General features: G+C 35.9%; 1 protein-coding gene across 1 annotated transcript; it reads right to left on the bottom strand.

Annotated features, from left to right (window-relative positions):
• Window positions 1–17806: 17806 nt before the first annotated feature.
• LOC311171923 (small ribosomal subunit protein eS8) lies at window positions 17807–18495 on the bottom strand. Its single transcript, XM_084234960.1, has one exon. It carries the CDS (start codon window positions 18484–18486, stop codon window positions 17860–17862), a length of 627 nt encoding a protein of 208 aa, XP_084091086.1. The 5' UTR covers window positions 18487–18495; the 3' UTR covers window positions 17807–17859.
• Window positions 18496–21973: the final 3478 nt, after the last annotated feature.

Here is a 21973-nt window from a genome sequence, read left to right as displayed (position 1 = left end):
AACAGTTCTCTACAGCAAAAAGTTTTCCATTTTAACTGTCAATAGCATTGAGATTGAGAAATTCTGGCTATAGAAATGCAAAGGATCTCATGGTTGAGGAAAGACAGGTAGCAAAATAGATCAGTAAGAGAACAGAGATAAGATCACTGCCATAGAGAAGTAAATATGGTAATGGTAATGGCATTTATAGGCAATTGTCAAGTACTTTAAATATATGGCAAAGCATCCGATATAAATTAAAACATCCTCTTTACATCTCCCTGAGAATATTTAGTACAGATTTACATTGCTTAACATACTTCAAGCATTGCATTTCTTATATTTGTCTATTTTTTCCCCAAAATATGCTGAGGATTACTCCCCAGAAAATGAAGCAGAAATACCAAGAAGTCACTATAAGATTTCTACTACATGTAGAATTATTATAGTTTTACTTAGCGATGTCTGAAGTTTCCTAGCCACCTAGAAATAACTAGGGGTGGTAGCAACAACTAGATGATAAGGTAAATAAAGGGTTGTAAATTTCCATATCTTAACACAAATTATGTGAATATCTGTTTAGGGCCTAGATAAGTGACTATTTTATAGTCACAAGAGTGACTATAAGAGTCTGGAATGAACATGATAATTTAAGAACTTGGGATACATTCATTTTTGGTTGGGCCACCTAAGAGTCTTTGAAAGATGAAAGGGTAAAAAATGAACATACCATTTTTAAATGCATAGATCCAGAATAGAGCTACATTACATTTTTTTTAACATTCCACTGAAAAATACCAGTCACACAACCCCACATAGATACAGCAAATGTAGGCAACATAATTCTTGACTGGGCAGCCCCTTGCCAACAATAATTCTATTTATTAGTTAGGGAACATGCAGTTTAGTGAAGAGTTGCCTGTCTTTGATTCACAGCATAAGATTTTTAGGGTCTGTGAGTTTTTTTTTTTTTTTTTAACAATAGTTGTGATTGTTGGATGCTTTATAGAAGAAATGCAGTTTTTCTGTTATTGGCATAACTTTTGGCCTTAGTAGGAACCCAATGTGTCAATTTTTTCCTTTGCCTAACATGCTCAATTCCTATCAATAAAAGGTTTAGATGCTGACAAAGGAGTCTCTTTTTTATCAAGCCTGTGTTGCCAAGTTGCCCTTTCAGTGCAGAAGACAGAATTTCTACTTTTAGAGGGATATATTTTTATTCACTGCTTACTATACAATACATTTACATAGATGGTTTGGACTTTTTGGGTTTTTTTTAAAGATTTATTTTTATTTATACAAGAAATGGGGTGTTGGACTAATGAGTCAAAAACTCTTCTTAATGCCTAACTGACAACCGTTGCTGATGTTTTCAAAAGTGGGACAGGGCAACCTGCTGTAGGGAGATATAGCAACAATAGAGTGTAAATAGAGGAAAGAAGACTATGAAATTGGGAAGAACCAGTAGTAGGTTATTGAAGTCATTATGGCGGTGGATACCTGCTGCAGAATGCATATAAAAAGTGATAGGTTATGATGTGGGAGGACATTCAGCAAAATGTGATCATTGTGGGTGTGACCAGAGAATGATAGCACTGATTGTTCTGTATATTTAGAAGGAAAGAAATATTCTTAGCTTGAGGAAAGGACATACAAGAAAAATATGCTTAGAAGAAAGTTTAAATGTGAAACAAACACTGTAAATATTAAATAGTTTCTTTGATATTGTAACATAAAAATTCATTTTAACACATATTTCTAAGGATTAAAGCAATATAACAATGCTCAAGTCATACTTTAAAAGAAGGTGAATACTAATTGATATAACTTCCAGTTTCATTCATTATCTATTTCAACACCTGATCACTTTTAGATTAATCATCTCACGGCTGTGTTCTACATTTCGCTTGATTGAGATGATTTATCCTTAAGAAGCCAAAGGACTCTAATTATGTGAATATTAATGGCTGGCTTGGCTTATCAAATTATTTTTCACATTACCTTTGGCTTTTAATAACTATAAACAGTAAAAACAATAGCCATGCACTTTGCAGATAAATGGAGTTCTTTGTGACCTTCTCCTGGGGAATAAGAATAAAATGAACTGTGGGAAAGCTAGCATATGTGATTAGAAGAGTTTCTGGTGCACAAAAGAAGGAGGTCAAATTATCTATATTACTTTGTAGACAAACTTTTTGGCTAAAGTATCCTTAATAATGGAAAGAAGTTAATCATAAACTGTAGGAACTGGTAAATGGAACTCAAAAAGATTATTTGAAGACTTAACTGGCAAGGTTTTGTTTTGTAATAGTAATAAATTCCTGAAATAAATGTTCAAAAATACAAAAACTACACCTGCACAAGTAAACTTGATACTATTAGCATTTCAGTGCATACCATCCTAATCTTTTTAGGTGTATATATGCAGATATTTAAGACATTCATTAATTATTATGATTTAATGTGTGCAGTATAATCATCTAGATCTGCCACTCTCAACTAGGGGAAATTCTGTACCACAGAAGATATTTGACAATATCTGGAAATATTTTTGGTTGCCATAATTTGGAGTAGATGTGCTACTGGCATCTAATGAGTAGAAGCCAGCGACATTGCTGAACATCCTACCATGCGCAGAAGACCTTCCTAGCTAAGTGCTATCCTTCCCCATGTATCAGTCCTGCTTAGGTTGAAAAACCTTATTCTAGGTATTGGGGATTCAGTTGTTTATAAAACAGTACCTCTGCTTTCATGGACATTTCCTCTTTGTTTAAGTAACACATGTATGAATATACTTAAGATACAGACAAAATAACTCATAAAGGGTATTTGAGAATAATGGTAAGAGGTGCCATTTTTTCTATAGGTTAGTCATGGAAGGTTCACTAAAATAGGTCATATTCTGAGTAGACATATATGAGGCAAGAGCTAGTAACATGAGCATATTGTAAAAGAGTTAACTGGACAGAGGGTAAGTAAGCATGCATATCCTGAGAAGGAAAAGTGTCTAGTAGAAGAACAAGCAGGGTGAGTGTGGCTAGCACATAGAGAGGAGGTGGTTGGTGGAAACAAGCAGTGTCTGGTTAAACATGCCAAAGATTTGCATGAGAGGGACTTTAATGAGACTCTGAATGAGAGGGAATGTCTGTGGCAGGTATTTAGTAAAGAAAAGACATGGTCTAATTTTCACTCTTAAAAATCATTGTTTGTTGTGTGACTAACATAGAAGAAAGATTATTGAGATTAAGAAACTATTGAGGGGCCTCCCCGGTGGCGCAGCGGTTGAGCGCTGGGTTGTGAAGCTGCCCGTGGCCTCTGTGGCGCCGGTTCGATCCCTGGCTGCTCCCCAGCCACCGGAGGAGGGTCCCACATGGCACACAGACCTCTCCTGTCGCCCGCTGCTCCCCTCAGCAGTGTACTTTGGTCCTTCTGTCTGCTCTGCTCCCCGCTCTGGCTCTGGTGAATTCTCTCACCCTCCCGCGCTTCTGACTGTACCCAGTGCTTGTATAAACAAAACAAACAAACAAACAAACAAACAAACAAATAAATAAATAAAGCATGCCTCTATAAAAAAAAAAAAGAAAGAAAGAAACTATTGGTTTGGGTCACAGTAATAATAATGGAGATAATAAAAGTTTCCTGTATTCTCGATATTACAAAACCTTCTTTTGAAAGTAGTACAAAGGATTTCTGTCCTTGGGGACTAAGAAGTCCAACAGAGCAAAGCTCATGGTTCGCAGGACGGGAAGTAAATTTCTTGAGTAGGTTACTGAGTATATTAGTGAAAGGCGTCACTTCGGTTCTATGGCCCATTGATTCCTGGATTCGAGCTATGAAAAGGTAAGTATCATATAATTGGCTCAAAACACAAATATACCATTATGTAAGCCCGTCTTTTCATGGTGTCATCTCCCAGCTGGAGCAATCTTTTTATTGTTGTTGTTATTTAGAAGAACTAGGGTGTATGCCAGAGTTGTGAGAAGTGAGAGGATTTATGAGAGACAGAGTGGGGAGCAGAACAGGCAAATCTACTGAAATACACTGCTGAGGGGAGCAGCAGGAGAGAAAGGAGAGGTCTCCTGTGCCATGTGGGTTAGCTCCCTGGCTGGGGATCGAACTCAGGCCATTCTGGTGATAGCACTGAGACTTAACCCCTAGGCTACCAGTGAGGCCCTGGAGCAATCATTAAGTCTTTGCTGAGCCACTTCACCTTTCTTTAATCTAGCTCCTTCCTGGTAATGGGAAATGTGATAATCCATTGTTTTTATGCATATGAGCCCACTGCTTCCCTTCCTTTGTTATAAAATAAGTTCGTTGGTTAGAAGTAATGTGATGGAGAATGTTCTGTAAATTCACAGATGGTGGTCTTGGCCGAAGTATTAGAGGCAATGAAGGCAAATCCATTTTCAGAATGCACATCTATTCCAGTGATGGTTAATCTCTATTCCATTATAGTCAACTAACTACCAGATAGCCAGTTAGTTTTTCCCAAGAAATGATACTGTACCATGAACACCTGATTTCTGTCCTTGACAGCATGACATTTAATAGTAGTATTGGTCAGGTCATCCTTTGTTATGAGAAGACCATGTTTTTGGGGAATGCATATTCTAACCTTTTCAATATGGTCACTCTTTTTTTTTATTATTCTTTTTTTTTTTAATAGAGGCATGTTTTATTTATTTGTTTGTTTGTTTGTTTGTTTATACATGCACTGGGTACAGTCAGAAGCTAAGGGAGGGTGAGAGAATTCACCAGAGCCAGAGCGGGGAGCAGAGCAGGCAGAAGGACCGAAGTACACTACTGAGGGGAGCAGCGGGCGGCAGGAGAGGTCTGCGCGCCATGCGGGACCCTCCTCCGGTGGCCGGGGAGCAGCCGAGGATCGAACCGGCGCGGCAGAGGGCGCGGGCAGCTTCGCAACCCAGCGCTCAACCATTGCGCCACCGGGGAAGCCCGATATGGTCACTCTTTTCATGAGATCATTGCATGAATTGTGGGGTGGCTAGAGGAAGAAATTGATTGATATGCAGAATATATGCCATTTTGTCCAACTGACTAGTAAGAGTCATCCATGCAGTAGATGCTCTTTGATGAGCATTTACATGGGACATAAATATCTTCATTGTCCAAGCCCATGTGACACAGTGGCATTTGGTGTCTATGGGTATGCACATCAATTCAAAGCCAGTGATTCCTGAAAAATATAGGTTTTCCTATTCCGTCTTGTACAGTCATTCTAGTAACTAAATATTTTTTGGATAAAGCTTGGAGGAAAATTTTTAATGGTAGGTACTTTTGGCAACGGTGCAGTTTCCTTGCTCAAAGGGGCCCAGCCTTTAATAAAGGGTCTATGAGTTGGTAAGAATCTAGTTGAGAGACTGGGACTCTTCACTGTGATTATTCAAGTTAGATTTTTGGCTACCAAACTTAAGAGTCATGTTGATCAAGCAATCCCCAGTAGGATACCCAACTATTTCATTGTTAGAGACTTCATTATCAAATAACTGCTGCCAAATATCTCTGCAGGTCAAGGCTTTCTGATTACTGGTATGCCCTGCTGCCTTTTTTTTTTTTTTAAGCAGATATTCTCTGTCTGTCATTATTAGCTAAGTGCTCCCAAGGGGCTTCTTCTACTCTCAGATTTTATCATCCCCTTCAAGTTAGGGAGCCCACCCCAATGGTGAGAATGCAGATATAACTGATCTGCTGGAAATCATACTCAGAGGTGGATTTGCAAAGCTGTTTACCACTGAGCACTGCTAAAAACAATACATTGCAAGAGTTTGGTTAGAGAAGCAAATAAGGAACTTCATGTATCTTCTTCAAATGTCCTTCTACAGTCTAAACTAAATTAACATTGTGCTGATTTAAAAAGAATAAAAGTATCACAGAGTCCAAATGTTTTATCACAAAAAGGTAGATTTGAAGTTAAGAAGCAATAAATTGATAATTAGCACAGTTTCTATTGTAAAATTCCAAACATGAGAATTTGGGGGCTTATCTGCAAGTCCCACCATTGGGGAACCAGCATTCATCCTGTTGGAGATGTTTTAATATCACATTCAAATATGGAACAAAACAAAGGAAGAATGAGAAGCATACCCCTTCCTGCTAAGCAATGACTTGAAATTCTCATACATCATTTCCACAGGCATACCTGCACTATGACTAAAGAAGTTATTCACAAGGACACAAGTAATTACAAGGAGACTGGATCAAGCACTTTTTACCTATGGCCAGCTAAAATTCAGGGGCCCAATGCTTAAAGAAAGCAGAATGCTTTCTACTGCCTCAGCTACATTAAGTTTGAAATGTGTACTAGATACTTAAATATCTGCCTCATGTACCATCACTGAACTGAAATCACACAGTAACTATTTTGTAATCTGATTTCTCCACTTACTATGTTTGATGATATTTTCACAGCAGTAAGCATCTGACTGCAATCTGAGATTTAAAGTTGCATCATGGTTTGCTTTACTAAAACCCTATAATGCACTTAATCTGTTTCTTATAACTAGACATTTCTACTACTTCCAATTATCATTAGTAAAAATTAAGCTCCATTAAAAAAATTATGTACCCTTCCTAAAACCTCCCAAATAATGAAAGTATCTAAAACTGCCACCCTTCCCACCCCCGCAATCCCACTAGCACTATTCACAGAAATTTTAAAAAATCTAAAATTTATCCAGATCTACAAAAGATAGAGAATAACCAACAATCCTAAAAAAAAAAAAAAAGAATTAAATGGAAGTATGATGCTTCTGAACGGCAAACTTTATTAGAAAACTGTAATAACACAGCATGATATTGAAATAAAAACAGACAAATAAATAAATGAAACAACACTGAGCTCCCAGAAATAAAGTTATACATGCAGACAACTAATTATGCAAAAAGGAGTCAAAATGTACAATAGAGAAAAGAAATTCTCTTTAACAAATCATGCTAAGAAAACTGGACAAGTATGAGCAAAGGGATAAAACTAGACTATTATCTTACACCACACACACATTTATTTTTTATTATTGAGGTAACATTAGTTTAAATCATTATTTGCAAACACAAAAATTAATTCAAAATGAATTAAAGACTTGAATGTAAGACCTGAAATCATAAAATGTATAGAAAAAACATAGGCTGTAATATTTTTGACACTGGCCTTGATAATGTTTTTGTGAAATTGATTCCAATGGTAAAGAGAAACAACAGCAAAATAAATAAATGGGACTACATCAAATTAAAAAGCTTCTGCACAGTGAAGGAAACCATCATCAAAATGAAAAAGCAACTTATTGAATGGGAGGGAGACATTCACAAATTACATATTTGACAGGGAGTTAATATCCAAAATAAATAAAGAACTCTTCTCAACAACTAAAAAACAACTCAATTAAAAAAAAAACAAAAACAGACAGAGGATCTGAATTGATGTGCCCCAGAGAAAACATACAGATGATAAATAAGCACATGAAAAGATGTCCATCATCTCTTATTATTAGAAAAATACAAATCAAAACCATGGTGAGATATCACCTCATATCCATAAAAAGACTATCAAAAAGCCAAAGAACAACTCATATTTTTGTGGATATAGAGAAAAGGGAAATTTGATATATTATTGTTGAGAATATAAACTGATTCAGTACTATAGAAGGTACTATAAATATTTCTAAAAAAATTAAGAGTAGAAATACCATATAATCCAGCTATTTCACTTCTGGGTATTTATCTGAAAATTTTGATAGCACTAATTTGAAAAAATATATGCACTGCTGTGTTCACTACAACATTATTTTGTAATAGCCAAGATGTACAAACAACCCAAATGCCCAATGATGAATAAAAGGATAAAGAAGATGTAGTATGTGTACACAATGGGATATTACTCAGCTATAAAAAATGAAAACAATCTTGAGACAGCATGAGTGGTCCTTGAGAGTATCATGCTAAGTGAAATAAATTAGACTAAGAAAGACAAATATGTAGGGCCTCCCCGGTGGTGCAGTGGGTTGAGCACAGCACTGTGAAGCTGTTCGCAGCCTCTGCAGCGCCAGTTCGATTCCGGCCGGCCAGCGAGAATCCCACATGGCGAGGTAGACCGCTCCTGTCTCGCCCGCTGCTCCTCTCGGCAGTGCTTTTGGTCTGTCTGCTTGTTCTTCTCTCCACTCTGTCTCTGGTGAATCCTCTCACCCTCCAGAGACTCTGGCCTGTACCCCAGCTCTTGTATAAATAATAATAAATCTTAAAAAAAAATAAAATAGAGTAAAAAAAAAGGAAGACAAATATGAATGATTTCATTTGTATGTGAAAAATAAATAAAACATATGAGTAACAAAAATGTAACTCTTAAAAATAAGAACAAACTGATGGTTGCCAGCAAGGAAAGAGTAGGGAGATTGGGTAAATTGAGTAAAAGGGGTAAAGTTATGGTGAAGGATTGAAGCTAGTCTTCTGGTGGCAATCAGGATGTATTATGTATAAATGTCAAGTTATAATGCTGTGCATTTGAAACCAATATAATGTAAACCAATATAATGTACTTCAATAATTTTTTTTTAAATCATGAAAAGTTAAAAAGCAAAGTTGTAGTGATGGTGTGGTGGTTTACCAAAACTTCTGGTGAATGGAGGAATTACAGGTAACTTTTTATATGTTTATTTGAGTTTTTAGTTGGGAGTTAACCTGAAACAGACCTACTTACTGATATAGACACTTACTAGGATGAAGAATGGAATTGCAAGTCAAAAGAAAGCAATTCTCAACTACATACATATGTATTTATCATATGCATCTATTTTTACTATAACTTACTAATATAGTATTTAAGTGAGCGCTTTGTACATAATAAGCACTAAAATCACATAGCTGAATAAATATTAAAATTACATTTTACAAAATACTTTATAAGGTACAATACAAAACTCATCTGTAACATTTGCTAGGCAGAGAATTAATACAGAGTTATTCTTAGATTAAAATGGTGCAGAAAAATGACTAGTCTTTCCTCTCTTTAAAACTAACATAGAATTTAAAAAAAAAGAATAAAATATTCAAAGAAATCTCAAGGGAATGCCTGAGAGTCCACTGATTATTTTTTTGCACCCAGAACTGGATTGTTTTTCCAAATATGACTGATCATTTAGTTTTTGATCCTTAATAATTAACTTTTGACATGAAGATTAAATCTCTTCTGAGTGTTCTCTTGTGCCGTAAGTTTACTTTTTTATGCACTAGAATGTACTGTCTTCAGAAATTTAGAGAAAACAAAATTCATAATGATTAATAAGTATCTCTGAAATATGAGCACTGTTTTTATTTCCTAGCCTTAAGTGTTCACATATACAAGTAAATGACCTGCCCCACTTTGGGGCAGTAATTCAGGTAGAATGTCAAAGAAAGGTATTGTCTACCTTGAAGCTTTTAGCAGTTACCCTTCCTGCGAGAGCAAGGTCCCTTTGAGAAACAGCCTTTTTTGAACATAGAGTCAAAAAGTTCGACGCATCAGAAGCATTTCACTGTCCCCACCATCTGTGACAGAGAAAAAGTCCGTGCCCTATCTCTGAATAATCTTTTGACATTGATAACTATAGCTAAAGAGAAAGACTTCACATGCAAGCTATATCTTAATGGAGCTTAAATTAGCTGAGCTAAGTTTAGATACTTTAACATATACCTGATGGTTCCAGTAAGCGTTAATAAGTGGTTTCTATGGCTCAGGGTGTGTAGATAAAGCTTGATGTCTGAACTGTACTTGTATAAGTTCCAGATACAGTAAAAGTATAAATGATTTCAACTGTGATCATGGTCCAGACCCCAGCATGGAAGCAACCCAGAGGATATTAACACTGTTATAAATATAATATTCAGCAAAAGACCCATTTCTGGAAAATCTATGGACTATTCTTTTATAAAAAGGATATAAAATATATTTGTGTTATATTATTACTATTCTCAAATTTAAATAATCTGTGACTTTTATTTCAATAGTACATGTGTTTAAATATGAGTGATTTAAGAGAGAAAAAATTAGGAAATATGATTAACATTATTTATGAATGATAGTGAATTGACATTCTGCTATGTAAAAAGAATACAGGTAAAAAATGAACATTCCAATAGAAAAGTAAGACAAGGTTGTAATATTGACTCACAAAGAAGATATACAAATTGTTAATAGATATTTTTTAAAGATTTACTTTACTAGAAGTGGATTTTTTAAGACATCATTTTTCACAAAATTAAAACCAGCAGAATTTTTTTTTAAATGATCAATGAAAATGAAATTAGCTGATCTATGTTAAGCCACTATAATATATTCTTACACCTTATGGTTCCAGTAAGTGATAATAAGTGATTTCTGTGGCTTGGAGTGTATAGATAAAGCTTGATGTCTGAGATGACTTATTAAAAGAAATAAAAACACAAATAAATGGAAAGCTATTCCTTGCTTATCCATCAGAAGAATTAACATTGTCACAATGACCATCTTAGCCAAATTAATATACATATTCATTGCATTCCCCATCAAAGTTTTAGAGGCATTCTCCAAGGATATAGAGTAAATATTATTAAAACTTATATGGAAACCCAATAGACACTAAATGACCAATGCAATCCCAACCAAAAAAAGAACTGAGGTGTCACTCCCATACTTCAAGCTGCACTACAAAGCTATTATATATATATATATATATATATATATATATATATATCTCATTGGAATAGATATAGACATTCAGACCAAAGGGACAGAAATGAGAAACCAGAAATAAATCCACATTTACATGGTGCATTAATCTATATGACTAAGGACTAGGAAAATACAATGAAGGAAAGTCTCAGTTTTGAGGAAAATGATCAGTTACATGCAAAAGAATAAAACTAGACCACTTCTCACACTGTACGGAAAAGTTAACTCAAAGTGGATTGTAGACTTAGAAGTCTTGAAACCATCAAATAAATAGAAGGCAACTTGAGCAAAAACCTCAGTGACACTGGCTTCAGTGATGTCTTGGGGACTGGACTAGCAAAAGCAAAATAAACCAGTGGAATGACACAAAAAAAAAAAAAAAATTTGTGCATCAAAATAAACTATCATTAAAATGAAAAGTCACCCTACCAAATAGAAGAAAATATTTACACATCTATGTCCAACAAAGGGCTGATATCCAAGATCAATAGCAATTCAGCAAAAAGAAAATCATTCCAATCAAAAATCTAAATAGATACTTCTTCAGGGAAGACATGTAGCTATAGACACATGAAAAAATGTTCATCATCTCTTATCACCAGGTAAATGCAAGTCAAAATCACAATGAAATACCACTCACACCATTGAGCCTGGCCCATATCAAAAAGACCAGAAAAAATATTGGTGAAGATGTGGAGGAAAGGACCGCCATACATTGCTGATAGGAATGTAGACTGGTGCAGAACCTATGGAAAACAGCATGGAGCTTTCTCAAAAGCTCCATATGATCGAGCAATTCCACTCCTACTGGAGAAATGTGAAAACACTAGAAGTTTCAGGGATATAGGCACTCCCTTGTTCATTGTAGCACTATTTACAATGGTTACCTTATGTAAGTACTGAATGACAGATGGATATATAAAGAAGAGGTAGTATATATATGCAATGGAATACTACTCAGCTATTAAAAATGTGAAGTGTTATCTGTGACAAAATGGATGGAACTCAAAGGGATGATACTATGTAACATAGTTCAGGAGAAATACAATTACTAGAAATACAATTACCTCTCTCCTACTAGGAACAGAGGAAACAAAACAAAGGAACAAGTGAAACTAAACCAAAACAAACCCTAGAAATCTGACTGCAGAATGAAGCTATCTAGGGTTAGGGTGGACATGGGAAAGCAAAAGGAAAGAAGGCCCTGTGGACTATGGTGAAGGATTGTGGGTGCTTTGGTGGTAGGCATGGTATGGTAACATATATGTGAAGAGGAATGAACTCTTAAATGATCCACAGTATTGTAAACCAAGTTTTCATCAATAAAAATATATATAATTTAATAAAAGTAGACTTGAAAAATAAAATTAAGAAATTAAACAGCAATACTGAAACATTATGTAGGGCTACATTGTGGTTTTTACACATCAGCAATCAACTCAAATACTACAAGGTTGTCAATAATGTCACTATTTTCAGGTTATTTGTTATGATTTTTAGTATAATATTGTTACTACATAATAGTCAAAATATATAGATAATACATGACACTATCATACCCACTGCCAAAATGATACGAATATAAAAATTTAGCAGATATTAATCTGATCTCTTTTCTATTAAAACAATGGAATGATATTATAAATAAAACTAAAAATACAATCCTGATGTATACTTTATATTGGCACCTGCCCCATTTTCAAGTTATTATTATCATACTAAAAGTGGTATGAGCATTTCTCATATATACTATCAAAATCTTCCTATGAAAATGTGCATATTATCAACAACACATATTTTTTATAATTTAGTAAATATATTTTTTCTTATGTAAAGTTTTTCTCACAGCAATATATTTTTTAATATTTAAGGATATGATTTATTCTTTTTAAATATTGAAGCTATATTTACCACCACAAAATGTTTACCATTCTTTTATAAACAGACATGGACAATAAACATCAATATATTGCTCCCCCTGTGCACATAAAATTAAAATTTCTCTATAGTTGTCACTTTGAGTTTGATAATATGTGCAGGTCCAATATAACTAGACATTGCCAATATTGTTATATGAATTTACTATTCTGCCAGCAAGTTATTATGGTTCTGTTATCCCTTCCAAAATTGCTTTACCTTCCTGATACATGTGGAATGTCTACTTAATATTTGCATTTGTTTTTCCCAGGTATAATTCATTTTGAACAAACTGTTCCCCATTTTGAACAAACTGTTTAATAGGTTTTGACAACAGAGGAATTCAAATGTCCCTCATCCTATAAGATTTCTTGTGTCTTTTCTAGTGAATTTTTTCCCTCTCCCCAGCTCCAGGATTTTCTTTCACTACAGATTAGATTTATATCCAATAACTTTTGGTCATTTTTGGTGATTCCTTTTTTTCTCATACAGAAAATTGTACATAGAGGTTAAAAGTTTAAAGGAATCAAAGGGAACCACAATTAGTTATTGCAAGAAGCAGATGTCATTCACATGACTGTTAATTCAAGTAATAATATCTGAGGCAGTTGAAGGATCTCAGAGAAAGAGTAGTGTTATTTTAACCTGGGGGATCACAGGAGAGGTCAGGACCTCTGCTTCTGAGGCCTCTGCAGCAGGATCATTGCATGTTTGGTAGAAGAATGACTGAGGGAATGTGGCCAGCTGGGGCTGGGACCTCTGGGGCTGGAAGCACCAAAAAGCAAAGGGGGATAAACTGTAACTATATCTGAAGCTGAAATGATATTGGCATGAACTGTGAACAGAATGGTATGTCTGTTTTCCCCCTCATCCTGTCTTTCTATCTTCCCCTAATAGAGCTTATTCCTCCAAAAGAGTTAAGAAGTCATCAGTGATAAAAGGATCTGGAGTTGTAGTTTGCAGATCTCTATGAGCTTCCTAGGATCAAGTTTAGAAGAAAGGATTTGAAATTCAGACATAGTAGGTAAATCACCTACACACACCTAAAGTCACTTCATTGTGCATGATGCTCCAAAGAGAACACAATGAAATATACCTGCATATCTTATAGATATTTACCTATGTTATATCAAGAAAATACACACATGTATGCATGCATATACACTAATTTAAAAATATTACAAGTAGCTGTTAATTATTAATAGTGCTATTTATGTTAGGTACCCTTCCCATGCTTTATCTCATTTATTGTAACAAAACCTTTAAAGAATATTATAGTACCTATTCAATACATGCAAAACTGAATCTTTTCAACAAATCTGAGAATTCACACTCAGGAAGTGGAGGCTGATATAAGAACCAAGCAATTAACTTACAGTAGCTGCAGTGAGGCACAAGGAGATAATCTGAAGCTGCATGTCCTTGTCACTCTTTTAATATGTAATATTATGATTAGTTATTGCTTAAGAAATGAAGGCAAACAAGAATTATACTGATTAAAATGATAACATGGTTTTCCAAAAGACACTTGATAACAACATAATGGCACTCTGATTTTGACTTTTCTTATGATTTTTCATACACAGACCTTGAAACATTTTAGGGCACCCCATACATATATATTGACTCTATAGTCAATCCATGAATATTGCTTTTAAAGCAGTTTCCTCTGTCATATTTTATTTCCCATAATTTATCCATTCATCTATAAAGTTAAGATTGTTCTCACAAGAGCCATCAAGGGAAAGCATCATTTTAGAGGTCATTACAACTGATTTTTATTATTACTTTATTTTGGCTAGAGAATTTGTATATGTCAATATAGACAAATAGAAATACATTACAAGGTGAAAACAAATTCCCAGGAACCATACTATCACTGCACCTAGAAACATACATATTTTTAAGAGTATGAGATTATGTTTAGAATTACGAGTTTGAGAATTTGCAAGAGAAAGAATAGGAAAATGAAAGGGAGTTATATTTTGAATGCATTACTTATATCTGTCAAGTGTTCTGAATGCATATTTTCATCAAACAATTTTTTTGATAAAAATATGTTTTTTTCACTTTTGATAGACAAGAAAACTGAGGCTCAGAGGGTGGAGTTGATTCTTTTGGAAAAATCAGTCAGGAATCCAGGCTAGCTGGCCCCACGAGCACTATGTTCTCCTCAACATTAGAGGGGGGGCTGGCTGTTCATTTGATTCAGGGTTACCCCTCATTCAATGATTGGATACAATATTAAGAATAATATATTTGCTAAGAATTCTGCTGGTAACTCAAAATTTTTTTTTTTTGTTTTTTAATATTTATTTATGCATACAAGAGCTATGGAATAGGCCAGAGATGCAGGGGGTGAGAGGATTCACCAGAGACAGAGTGGGCAACAGAACAGGCAGACTGACTCAAGTACACTGCTGAGGGGAGCAGTGGGCAAGACAAGAGAGGTCTGCTGCCATGTGGGTAGCTCCCTGGCCAGCCAGGGATCGAACTCTTGTAGCAGAGGTTGCGAATAGCGTCACAGTGCTGTGCTGAACCCCTGTGCAATCAGGGAGGCCCTAACTCAAAATTTTGAAGGCAAGGGGACACCCCAAAAAGATTCATGACCCAGAGGACAGAAGCCAGACATACACTCAAACAATAGCAACCCACTGAGAATATTACTAACAAGAGTAAATCAGGAACGCTGTAATGAGATAGAAAGCATCCAACTTTGCTGGCACTTGGGAAGGCTTTATTTAGGAGGTGGTAGAGATGTAAAGCATAACAGGGCATTGCTTATAAGCAGATGTGGAAGACCTCCTACCTGGGAGGCCCCTAAAGGCAGTTGCAAGTTCCAACCATTCTCCTCAGTACCACACCCTTTTAAAGACTTGTAGAGGTCTCCTTATGGGAATAATGCAAATTGACTGGGATATGTTTGATTCTCAGAATCTCGTATCTTCCTTGGAGATTTCACAATTACCATTATTCCTGGTAATATCAAAGATTTGTAGAAATAGAAGATACTCTTGTACCATTAGTCTTTCACTCCTGCTCTGATATGAAACCTGATTAATAAAACTTTCTTTTTTGTCCTGATTCTTCTCTCAACACCCAATAAGATTAGAACCTCAATAAGTGATATTATTAAAAAAATACATAATGAAATTTCCAATTAGACATTGAATTAGAAAAGAGAAAAAATCATAAATTTCTTTTAAACCATTTTAGGATATCATAGGAAATGCTCGCTTAAAGCATAATCAGCTATATGTTATTTTACCTCAGATATACACTTCCAAATAAGACCTATTTTTCACAATTAAGCTCATATATGAACAAAACCAAATTCAAACATTTTTTTCCTTTTGTAACTCCAGAACTAGTTTATTTGCATCAACAGTTAGTCAACTTGTAGAAATGGAAGAGTATTAGGTTCTTTCCTCAGTAGGATACCTTGTCTACTCAATTGCATTTCTTCCTCTTTAGTGCTATATTCATTGCCATTATTTAAATCCTCATCATTTATTTTCTATTTACTTAATGTATGGGACACTAAGATGAATCCTACCGATTAAGATATTAGCTCAAATGCTGATCATTTTCTATCTGCATTTCTGTGATTACTGCCTAATTCAACTCCATATGTAGTCCTACCTTGTTTCCAATGTGAATCTAATTTACCTATGAAAACAGTCCTACCCAGAGCCCTTACTTGTAAAATTAGTTCTATATGACAGCGTGACATGCAGTGTTCCATAGCTCCTCCCATCCTCAACATTTCCCATTACATTTTCCTTCCAAAAACATCACCCCATGCTTTCTTTTTTTTTTTTTTTTAGATTTATTTATTTATACAAGAACTGGGTACAGTCAGAGGTGCAGGAGGGTGAGAGAATTCACCAGATCCAGAGTGGGGGACAGAACAGGCAGACCGATGAAATACACTGCTTAGGGGAGCAGCGGGTGGGGCAGGAGAGGTCTGTTGTGCCATATGGGACCCTCGCCAGTGGCTGGGGGAAGCTTCGCAGCCCAGCGCTCAACCACTGCACCACCAGGGGAGGCCCACTCCGTGCTTTCTCACCTACATTGGATTTCCCCATTTTATGAATGATCCTTTCTTATGTCTACATTCTTTTCTTTTCACTATGAAATCTCTTCCCACTTATCAACTCTTCAGCACTTAAAATGTTACCTTTAGTATTTTTGTTATGGACAATCCCTTCTATTTTTCTGAATCAAGCCTCATATTTCTTACTCTTTGTATGATCCTTCAGAACAAAATATATGTTTGTGTAAGTCCTGCTTAATTTTTTTGAAAGATTTATTTTTATTTATGCATACAAGAACTGGGGTACAGGCCAGAGGTGTGGGAATGAGACAGAGTGGGGAACAGAACAGGCGGATTGACTGAAATACACTGCTAAGGGGAGCAGTGGGCAAATCAGGAGAGGTCTGCTGCGCCATGTGGGTAACTTCCTGGTCGGCGATTGAACTCGTGCTGCAGTGGCTGAGGATAGCTTCATTGTGCTGTGTCTTAACCACTTGAGGCACCAGGGAGGCTCCAGCCCTGCTTAATTTTTCACCACCAGCTCAATGTTTATTTTTATTTTTTAATTAAGATTTATTTATTTATGCATACAAGAGCTGGGGTATAGGCCAGAGATGCAGGGGGGTGAGAGGATTCACCAGAGACAGAGCGGGGAACAGAACAGGCAGACTGACTGAAATACACAGCTGAGGGGAGCAGCGGGTGAGACAGGAGAGGTATACTTTGCCAGGTGGGTTGCTCCCTGCCAGGCTGGGGATCGAACTCTTTCTGCAGAGGCTGTGGATTGCTTCATAGTGCAGTGCTTAACACTTTGTGCCACCAGGAAGGCCCCAGCTCAGTATTTTAACCAAGATCATAGTAATAAGAATAACTACTACATTTTTTTATTCTCAATTTCTTTTCTAAGAACTCCATCCTATTGCTGACCTTTTATTAACCTGGTTGTCCTCATATTTGCCTTGACTAATGAGGTCATCCAGCTAAAATACCCTGGAAAATAACAAACTTCTGTGACCTCTGTCATTTATTGAGGTTGACAGCAGAGGAAAAACTATTGGCATCTCCTCCTTCTACCTTTACACAGCTGGGTCCACTGATATTTTCCATTCCAGCTTAGTACCACCTCAGTTTCTAAGTTAATCTTTTTTTTTTTTTTTTTTTTTTTTTTTGACAAAGAACAAAGAACAACAAAGACCTTTATTACAGGAGCTAAGAGAGGAGGGAGGAGGACTTATTTGCCTTTCCGGGCTTTGATTTTCCTCAGATAGAACTCTAGCTCCTTGCCCTCCAGCACATAGCCATCTGCTCGGCCACACTGGCCTGGTCTTGAAGCGATGCACGCAAGAAGCTTGCCCTGCTGGAACTGTTCCTCCAAAAGACTGCTGATTTTGGCATTCTTTTTCCTTTCATCATATTTCTTCTGAATTTTCTTGGATCGCTTTTTGTTCAGGATCTCTTCCTCTTCAGGAGCCAGCTTGGCTCCCTTCTTGCGACCCAGGAGCAGTGCATAGTGGGACTCATACCACTGCCGGTATGGTGTGCTGTCAATAAGCACGATGCAGTTCTTTACCAGGGTCTTGGTGCGGACCAGCTCGTTGTTGGACGCATTGTAGACAACATCAATAATCCTTGTTTTGCGAGTACAACACTCAGAGCCCCAAGAGAAGTTCCCCACATCCAGCCTCAAGGCTCGGTACTTCTTGTTGCCTCCCCGAACTCGAACTGTGTGTATGCGCCGAACGCCAATCTTAGTGTTGGCAGCTGGGCGTCCCAACTCATACTTTCGCTTCTTGTGGTAGGGCTTTCTCTTGCCCCCGGTCTTGCGGCGTTTGTGCCAGTTGTCCCGAGAGATGCCCATCGCTCGGCGCTGGCCGGAAAGAGTCTAAGTTAATCTTTATTCAAGTGGCTACCATAAAAACACATTCAGGAGATCTTAAAAATAAACTCTCTAAGCAGATGGAGATTTAGGTTTCCTAGCATGAATGTCAGATTCATTCATTGCTCTCAAGAACTCCTTTGGTTTGTTAAAATATGGACACAGTATATCCACAGCATATCCACAAAAATATGTATGTCTATGTTCATTAAATAAACATTACACACCAACTATGAGCCCACAAATTGCAGGTCTCCATTTCCTGATGGAAGCTTTTTAAGATAGAAGAATAAGCCGGATGAGTATTTGTGAAAAGATAGATTATGGGTATATCAATCTATTTGGAGTGAGCAGTGCTATAGCCACATCATTAAGATTAGCCTCACTTTTAATTTCTCATCTATGGCCAATTTGGCAGATTCTCCAGGTTCTTATCCTTCCTGTTTCTTATTCTCAGCTTTCTTCAATACCAAATTCATGGTATTTCCCATTAACTTCTGGATATTCAAAATTTGGGGACAATTTAACCGCTACTTCTAGCATTACAAACCGAGCTCATCATCTTCTTGCTACTGATTAATACTGACTGCTAATAACCTTTCCTCATTCTTCACTCTCAGCCTTCTGTCTATGTTGCAAATTACAATAATGTTGGAGACAAGAGAGTACTGCAAAGAAATTCTAAATAGATTATTTTATTAGTGGCAGATATAATTTGCTACTGTAAAAGAATAGATAGCTTATAGTTGATCTGCCAATATTAACTCACTATAACCAAAACTTTTCTTCAACATTTGTTTTTTTTTTTGAAACTGCCTAGTTATGTTATAAAAATCTATGGGAGAAAAACAACATATACAAATTAACTTTTTATTTTTTAGTTTATTAATTTTTAGTATTTTTGCTGAATTCATCAATATATACATTCATTTCATTTAGAATTATATAGGTGGGGGCCTCCCTGGTGGTGCAAGGGGTTAAGACACAGCACTATGAAGCTATCTGCAGCCACTATAGCATGAGTTTCATCCCCGGCCAGGGAGATACCCACATGGTGCAGCAGACCTTTCCTGTCTCACCTGCTGTTCCCTCAGCATTGTATTTCAGTCAATCTGCCTGTTCTGCTCCCCTCTCTGTTTCTAGTAGATCCTCTTACCCAACTCCCACATCTCTGGCCTACACTCCAGCTCTTCTATGCATAAATAAATAAATCTTTAATAAAATAAAATAAAAATATATGTCTCATGTAATTAAGAACACTTTAAATCTAAGTATATCTTAGAAAATACTTTTACTGCATTCTGGTAGTTTTTTTACCATATAGTCATATTACCATATGCAATTATTTTTTGTTTTCAGTTCATGAAAATTATCACTAGATGCAAAATATATATGGAGAATGAACTTTTACATGCAGAGAAATCTCTTAACCTGTCATCTATCACTATCCACATATCACTTCCTTTCTAAACCATCAAGTTGACCTTCACATCCTGGAATATCTTCAGTGACCTTGGGGAAAGTTGAAATACCACTGAACACATGAGTCTAGCTTTTAGAACAGCATGGTTTGAACTGTTTTCTTTCTTTTAGAAGACCTGTAGATATAAATTGCCAGCAAAAGGCAAACCATTTGTCCTAATACTAAATATTCCCTATAGCACAGGTTTCTCTTTTTCTTGAACTAGTCTCCAGAAAGAGATTTTTACTTTAATAGTGAACTACAGCATCTAAAGCAGAGCCAGAAAAAATATTTCACATAGTTATTGCCTTTGCTACTTGGCTCTCTTGTCAGCTACTCATTTTAAAGTACAGGGATTTTATTAGCCAACTTCCCAGGCTCTCTCCATTTATCAAGCTGTGCTTGGTAAGATGTGGGAGAAATTTGCCAGTTTAAAAGATTTCCATGACACATTCAATGTTGGATAGTTGCATTAATTTAAAAATAACTATTTGATAACTTTTGAAACATCAGTAACATACAAATGGTTTGATTTTACTAGCACATACCATTATTCCAGCAATATACCAAAAGTACATTTTAGATTTACTAAAGATTTTCAAAATTCAACTCACATTTTGACTCGTACATAAGCCATGAATATTTTGGATTTTTACATTGCTATATTTTATGGGACACAAAACCATTATCCTATCAAAAGGTCACAATGGCATTCAAGTTCAATGTATATTGCCTTCCAAAGTGTTATTAAAGCAGACAATGCAGAAAAGGGTGTTTTTATATACTCACCTTTCCATTCACATCCAAATGGAAACTTCGTCCCATGTAAGCATAATAATCAATCAACAAATTGATTAATTTGGAATTATTAAACTATTGCTCAAAACTGGTGATATCAAGAGAAAGGTTAAGTCAGCCCTTGTCTTCAGTGAGCCTAAATTTAAAGAGACATGAATACTGTGTTGAAAATTAGTAGTGGAAGCTAAGTACTAAATTAGGTGCGAGAGATGTTGGTAAGCAAAAACTTTGGAAATATAGGAGATTAGAGAGAGAATTATTATAACAAGTGAAGGTTTCTTGCAAGGGTTAGAAATTAGTAAGAGCCATGAAGACCAAAGGAAACAGCAAGTTCATTCAAAGGAAGCAAGTTGAGTTATTTCTGTGAATGGGTGCTGTCAAGTGGTCTTCTGGAACCTCTCAAGGCTTTGTTATGTCATTGTCATGTCAGTTCAATGCACTGTGCTAGATATTCTATGTTGTAAGAGAATTGAACTCTCATTATTGCTTCCTATGAACATGTGTCTTTAAAAGAGTTTTACTAACTATGAATCAGAGACACTCTATGGGGGATGGGGGGCGGGGAAAGGAGGGATTGGGGTCAAAATAAGGGGGTTGCAATTGTACAGGGAATATAAAAATAAAATTAAAAAAATAATGTAGGTAAAGACACTTGTATTTGTTTTTATGAGTTTCTCTCTCTTTTACACACAACCTTTAGTTTTAAAAAATATGTGCACTTTTCTCTTTGCTTTCTCTCATGTACTATTTAATTTCTTTTGTTGTTGTCTTAAGTTATTTGTCTCTAGCTGTTGTAACCAGAAATAATCTGGTTACAGAGGTGTTTTCTTTGACCATTAGTGATTTCAAAAATTGAATTTAAACTCTTCACATAGAATTGCCTCTCTTCACTTAGTGAAGCCCCTACTAAATCCTATTATTTTAAAGCAGTCCCTCCATCCTCTAAAGTCCTTCCTGATACATGCATATGAGTTATGTGAACATGTGTGTATACATATATATGTTTGCACATATGTGTGTGTGTGTACATATATATGTATAGATTGGTGTCATAAGTACAGTCTCCTGGACTTCTTCAGATGATAATAGAACTCTCTTTATATCTACTAAACCAAAAGATGATTGATAGATTCAATTAGAAAAAAAAATTCTATTGAATTTTCACTTATTCCTTTTCTAAGTTCATCTCTTTATGTAGATCTGAGTTTC

The sequence above is a fragment of the Talpa europaea genome, assembly GCF_964194135.1.
Source record: "Talpa europaea genome assembly, chromosome: 6".
Taxonomy (NCBI): domain Eukaryota; kingdom Metazoa; phylum Chordata; class Mammalia; order Eulipotyphla; family Talpidae; genus Talpa; species Talpa europaea.
This window is presented reverse-complemented; position numbering and strand designations above follow the sequence as displayed.

Coding starts and splice junctions, on each gene's coding strand:
- LOC311171923 (XM_084234960.1), bottom strand. CDS start 18,486: ATGGGCATCTCTCGGGACAACTGGCACAAACGCCGCAAGACCGGGGGC.